Source organism: Triticum aestivum, chromosome 2A, assembly GCF_018294505.1.
Source record: "Triticum aestivum cultivar Chinese Spring chromosome 2A, IWGSC CS RefSeq v2.1, whole genome shotgun sequence".
Classification (NCBI taxonomy): domain Eukaryota; kingdom Viridiplantae; phylum Streptophyta; class Magnoliopsida; order Poales; family Poaceae; genus Triticum; species Triticum aestivum.
In genome coordinates this window covers 738,869,794-738,876,498 of record NC_057797.1, presented here as the reverse complement: position 1 = coordinate 738,876,498, position 6,705 = coordinate 738,869,794, and the positions used below count along the sequence as shown (strand labels likewise).

The following is a 6,705-nucleotide window of genomic DNA, read 5'->3' as shown; positions in this document are numbered from 1 at the left end:
AACCCGGATGGCACGGTGTGGCCACTGACCTGACCAACAGTAGCCAAAGCTGGGCACGAGTTTGAGTTTCCACATAAAACAGAAGAGATTATGCCATACGCATTTCCCCTTCCTTTCTAAGGCATAGACTTTTCCTTACCAAAGAGACACGTTTGAGCTGAGGTTGAACAAAATACTGTAGGACGAGGACGGTTCTAACTCGGCTAGCACTAGACAGGTAAAACATGCCCATATTGAGTACCAGTCTATATGACTATCCGTGCACTACTGTACCTGGTCGGTGTTGAAGTCAACTGAGAAGACCAAAGTCTTTCTACTTAAGACAGTACCAAAGGCAACTAGTCAGAGTGACTAGTCTAGCTAGTGCCCTACTAGCTCGGAGTGGACGTTGAAGTCAAGCAAGAGAAGACCCAACATTTATTTCTTCTACATAAGAGGAGTTCGATTAGCAGCACGAGTATCACCAAGCGTACGTCTAGCTATAATTCACAACAGCATGCTCAAGTTGCAGGAGGAGAAGATGATCCTTCTCCTTCCCTCCATTCCTTCCCCACAAGCAAAGCTCCTCGTGCCAATACTAGTTGTACTGATGGCAGTTCAGCTCCTCGTGGCAACCGTAGCCGCCTTGCCGGGCTGCCCGATGGCCTGCGGCAACGTCATCGTCCCCTACCCTTTTGGCTTCCGACTATGTTGCTTCCAAAGGAACTTCAACCTCACCTGCGACTAGACACACCACCCTCCGAAGCTGTTTCTCGGCGACGGCGTGGAAGTGGACGCCATATCCCTCTCGGAAGGCACCGTGCGTGTCCAGAGAAGGATTCTGAGGTCTTACGAAAACATGACGCGGCCGCAATCTCTCGGCTTTGGCGCCGCCTGGCCCGACGCCGCCTGGCCCGGTCAGAATACTGGAGTGCGGCTGGCGGTGTCAACTGAGCACAACGTCTTCGTGGTCATCTGGTGCAGCCTCGTCGCCTACCTCATCGCCCAACAAACAGTTACGAGCAATGGAGACGGGGCTAATGTTGGCGCATGCGCTGCGCTGTGTAACTTCGGGATTCCGGATCCAAGCCACACCTCGTGCTCGGGCATCGGCTGCTGCCGGACGACCATCTCGCAGAGTCTGGCTGCGTACGGTGTCCAGTTCAATCGGTTGGACGGCACTCCGTTCGGGGCTGCTCATCCGTTCGGTGCTGCGTTCATGGTCGATCGTGGGTGGTTCACCGGGACCAACATCGCAACCATACAGAATGCCACATATCAGGATTTGGGTAGCTATGCCAACGTCACCAGCGTACCCACGGTGCTGGAATGGTGGCTGGATGTGGAAGCCGATCGTGACCTGCTCGTGAGGGATCTCGGTTCCGAGTCTGGTTGGAGATGCATAAGCTTGAACAACGTCGCTCTCAACGTTAGCAACCATTACGGTGCAGTAAGTTGCAACTGCTTGAATGGATACGAAGGCAACTCTCACATCGTTAATGGATGCCAAGGTACCACCCCTACCACTATAAGTACTACTCCCTCTGTGTCAAATCTAAGACAACTAATTTGAGAACGGAGGTAATACTTCCGACACCGGCCCCTTTATTTTTGAGAGAGCTTCTTCTATTAGGAGTAGTTACTTTTTATACTGTAGCATATGTGAATGTGATATTGGGCTTTTAGAGCATCTCTAGCCGATCCCCTAAAACAATAGAGGAGTAAACGGTCGAGTAAAGTTTAGTGGAGTATTTTTACTCCATTATATTAAGTTTTGGGTTTTCAGAGAATAATTATGTCTGCTAAATAGGCACCTTTTTCCTTGCACCATCAGAAAAGATTTATTTCTGACAACAGCTCGCTACTGTCGGAATGAGCACAAAATGATAGTTCATGAAGAAATTCGTTCACCTGAACAAATTAAAGATCCCCGTGCTCAAATCAGGGCCAAGACTTCCCTTTGAAATTTCCTCTTGTAGAATATGCAATCCTGTCCGAAAATGACTTGTTCAATAGGCTTGAACTGCACTTTGAACATACTCCGCCTTTTATCTGAACTTGTTCTCCCTCTTTTCAGATATCGACGAGTGCCTACAGCCTGATGTATGCCAGAACGGAACCTGCACCAATATGCCAGGGACATACCAATGTTCAGCGAAAAAAAGTGCCAGCCGCCTCCCAGGTACAAATATAACTACACTTGGTACAAGTCCTTGCTTAATGATAATTAAGGTCCATAGAATTAAGAATTTTTTGTTATGTAGTACAATAGTAGAACGGCTACATAATGCTACTAAATACATTTTCCAGTTTAAAATCAGTTGTCTTAATACTATGAAAGCATCACCATTCACAAACAAAAGACAACACAAAAGGAAAACTAGTAAACCAGGTGATCACTGATGTGGAAACAATACTTCCAATATGATTGCTCTGATAAATATTCTAAGCGAACCTTTGTCATGGCTTGGCTGAGTTGTTTTCAATTTAAGTTCAAATTTGTGAAATGCAGACATCATGTACTACTATCGATCCTTACTTTCATTATCTGTAGGTTTGATTACCATAATTGCAATTAGTGTGGGTTTTGGCATAGTGTTTTCTCTTCTGGGTATTTCCAAAATCACCAATAAATTTAAGCAAAGAAGAGCCAAGAATTTGAGACAAAAGTTCTTCAAGAAAAATCATGGATTGCTTCTGCAACAGCTAATCTCTTCAAACCAAGATATAGCGGAAAGAATGAGGATTTTGAGTTGGACCAAGCAACCAACAAATTTGACCATAATCGCATCCTTGGTGGCGCTGGCCATGGCACAGTGTACAAAGGCATCTTATCTGATCAGCGTATTGTTGCCATTAAGAAGGCCAAAATTGTTGTTCAAAGGGAAATCGACCAGTTTATCAACGAGGTTGTCATACTTTCACAGACAAACCATAGGAATGTGGTGAAGCTCTTTGGGTGCTGCCTAGAGACAGAGGTTCCTCTACTTGTTTATGAGTTCATATCGAACAGAACTCCCTCATTTCATCTCCATGGCCAAAGTGAGAACCCATTATCATGGAAAGATAGGATGAGGATTGCACTGGAAACTGCAAGGGCCATTGCATATCTACACTCTGCTGCTTCAATATCAGTATACCACAGAGATATCAAATGTGCAAATATACTACTTACTGATACTTTAACATCAAAAGTATCAGATTTTGGAGCTTCAAGGTCAATTGCAATAGATGAGACAGGAATACTTACAGCTGTTCAAGGAACCCATGGTTACCTTGATCCTGAATACTACTACACTAGTCGACTCACGGAGAAAAGCGATGTTTATAGCTTTGGTGTCATCCTAGCAGAGTTACTGACAAGGGTGACACCAGTTTTTCATTCCCATTCGTCAGAAGTCACAAGCCTAGCATCGCATTTTGTGTCTCTTATAAGGGACAATCGATTATTAGATATTCTAGATACACAAATTGTTGAGGAGGGAGGGGTTGAAGATGCTCAGGTGGTTGCAAGACTGGCAGAAGCATGCTTAAGTTTAAAAGGTGAAGAAAGGCCTACAATGAGACAAGTGGAGACAACACTTGAGGATGTCCAGAACTCAACAGTCAATCTTAGTTCTCAGATCACAAGAGTGAACCGCAATGCTATAAATGATCAGTCATACAAGGGAAGCAAAGGCGGAGAAGGAACCAGGTTGTACAGCTTGGAAAAAGAGTTCATCCAATCATCTGAAATTCCAAGATGATTTTTACTTACATTGTGAAGTGTTATTGCTATTATTAGTTTGGGCGCCAATTTGGAACTCTGAATTATAACCATGTATGTACTTCATATACACCGGGTCATGTATAACTCTGTATGCGAAAGTAAATAAATTTATTCCGGGTACACTGTTTACAGTTAAAACATCTAGTTCTTGATACTGAGTTTCAAAACCTTTCAAGAATATATGTTGACAGGTATCTATGAATGTACATTATGTAAATACTTCGCATCCCTACACTGAATTTGCGCCACAGAGATTTGAAGTTTGATGGATATTAGCTATAAACAAACTTCTGAAATGCTTTGTTGTAGGTACTTCCATTGATGAGAACTTGAGATGGCAATGCAAATTTAGCATTGCCTTGGGAAATCCAGAACTTATGGATTTTGATTATGCGAATGAATGAGGCATGGAAGCAATTAGATAAATAACTCGAAGTTCACTAGCTAATCTGTGCCTACCTGCACATCTCTTACCTTGATCATCTATGTTTGTAAACACTATACTGGTATGTTGTTTACTTTACCTTTTGGAAGCAACAAGAAGAGAGAGTTCACACCACCCAACATCTCCCTTGTCAAGTCATTGCCAACCTCTACCTCCATTGTTTCATACCGTGGCCTCTTTTAGATTTTTTTACAAGTATAGCCAATAAAGATCTTAATAATCTGTTAGATTACATGCATAACCTGAACTCCTAGTGTCATTTTTATTTCAGTTATCTATCATATTTTCTTCATGTTCACTCTTGTAGTGGGAATATTTTTTATATGACTAATATTATTCTTTTGATAATCTTTTTAACACAGTACAATCGCAGATGCTTATATACACACACACCACTTCTACGAACACCTTCGAGATACTGAGCTGACACAACATCTTGAGATCAGTCACCACAGGCGCCTCGTAGTCGACGGGAAAGTCCCTTCCCACTGAACCAGTGGCGATTCCACTAGGGGGGCTTCAATAGGCTTAAGTCTACCCTCCAAAAATCATATTTCAGCTAAACATGCAACTTGAGAATTATACTGAGGTGTTTAACATGTAAACTGCAATGAATTTGCTCAGTAGACTTAGAAACTTGGTGTTTTGAGCCTACCCTTCAATTTTGTGCAAGATTCGCCACTGCACTGAATGAACATCACTGAAAAGTCTGAAATAAATCCAGAAAAATGTGGTCACGGCCACATGGGTGCCGTTCCATCACATGTAAACCTAAACATCCGAGTTATGTTCAGGTCTCTTTATCTATTCATAATCTGTTAAACACTTCTCATCGTTGTATACTTCTTTATGTGTAATGATTTAAAGAGAAAACGTGGTTGAACTCGGATGTAGATATAGCCAGTTACTTTGCACATGATCTTTGTGACATCTATCTATTATATATTACAAAAAATACCTGATGTGCAACGAGTCAAGAATAACAACTCGCATGACACTTGTGTGCTTCATAAAGCCGGAATATTTTTTCAGCAAGACGTGATACCGTGGGTTCATAGGATGAGTGTACGTGAGTGTTTGCGTCCATGTTGTCTTTATAAGAAAATAACATGGAAAATGTTGTGATGCCAATTTTTGCATTTTGTTTAATTCTATTTAAATTTGGTTGCATTTTCTGAAAAAAATCTGAGATTTCACAGAACTAGCATACATATGTGAGTATATAATAAAAAAATGTAAAAAAATGCAGGACGACGTTTCAACACCTGAGCTTAGGTGCTCCTGCACATGAACACAAAAAAATAGAAAAGAAATGCTAAAGAATATGATTTTTTTACACTCAGTTTTAACAAATTACCTATGAGCTTGCAAGTTTTCGTGGTGATATGATATCAGAGGAGCTCTGGTCAGAAAAAAGAAAACCAGAATTTTAAGAAAGGTTCAAAATTCCGATTTCAGGGCACTGGTTTTGTAATTTCTGCCCCGAGCTCCCTTGATGTCATATGATCATTAAAATTTGTAGGCACATATAAAACTTTTTCATCTTTGAAGTACAAAAAATTCAGACTTTTTTGAATTTTGTTCACCCAGGATCATCTCAGCTGGTGTCCAGCTATGGATTAACAAACGAACTTTGTTTCGCTCGTGCTAATGATTGATCCTTAGTGCCTTGCATGGCTATTTAAGGACATCGACACGCCGGCCTTTCTCACACTCAACATGCATTCCCGCCTCACCTCTGCATTTCTAGCTACGCTACTCGCGGGCATGGCCACCGTTCTTTTTGCCTCGGCCGCCGACGGCGTGGGCACGCAGGACGCCCCCAAACATCTCCACTTCTACATGCACGACGCCTACACTGGCCCCAAACCCACCACTGTTCTAATCGTCAACGGGACCGGCCAGCCGCTGAAGGGCTCCGGCGGCGGCGCCCGGTTCGGTGACACGGTGGTCATGGACGACCGCCTCACCGAGGGCCCTACGCTGGCCTCGAGAGTCGTCGGGCGTGCCCAGGGATTCTACGTGACAGCGTCCCAGGGCGACCCCGCGATGCTCGTCGCCATGAACGTGCTGCTCGCCGCCGGGCCTTACAACGGGAGCTCGCTGACCGTGATGGGCCGCAACAACATCGCGATGCCGGAGCGGGAGCTGACGGTGGTTGGCGGGACCGGGGTTTCCAGGATGGCCACCGGGTACGTGCTCTGGAAAACTGCGAGCTGGACCGGGAGGAACGCCGTCCTCGAGCTGGATGCCTTCGTCTACGTGAGTCCGGCGGCCGCCGGTGCATGAAGATGAACGAACACATGGTTTGCAGGGGTTTTCTGTTTGTTGGGAATAACATGCTCGTTGCCATCGGCATGTGTGGAGTTTGTGTCCTACTGTACTTGACTTCGCTGTGTTGAACTCAGTCATTGTCACCTTTGCTTTCTTTGAGTCACTGTCTTCGTGTCCTATCCTAACTGAACTTGGCATCGCTGTCTTCATGTTGGACAATGGTCGGAGTAGTTCCCGT

The 6,705-nt window shown here is 44.0% G+C and overlaps 1 protein-coding gene and 1 pseudogene across 1 annotated transcript; both read left to right on the top strand.

Moving 5' to 3' along the window:
• Window positions 1–3,725, top strand: part of LOC123186333 (putative wall-associated receptor kinase-like 16) — an 11,156-nt pseudogene extending 7,431 nt beyond the window's left edge.
• Window positions 3,726–5,909: 2,184 nt separating this feature from the next.
• LOC123186331 (dirigent protein 22) lies at window positions 5,910–6,626 on the top strand. The gene has a single exon (XM_044598111.1). It carries the CDS (start codon window positions 5,913–5,915, stop codon window positions 6,480–6,482), a length of 570 nt encoding a protein of 189 aa, XP_044454046.1. The 5' UTR covers window positions 5,910–5,912; the 3' UTR covers window positions 6,483–6,626.
• The last annotated feature ends 79 nt before the right edge of the window (window positions 6,627–6,705 follow it).

Bases quoted from the DNA above. Each gene is read 5' to 3' on its own strand.
- LOC123186331 (XM_044598111.1), top strand. From the start codon at position 5,913: ATGCATTCCCGCCTCACCTCTGCATTTCTAGCTACGCTACTCGCGGGC.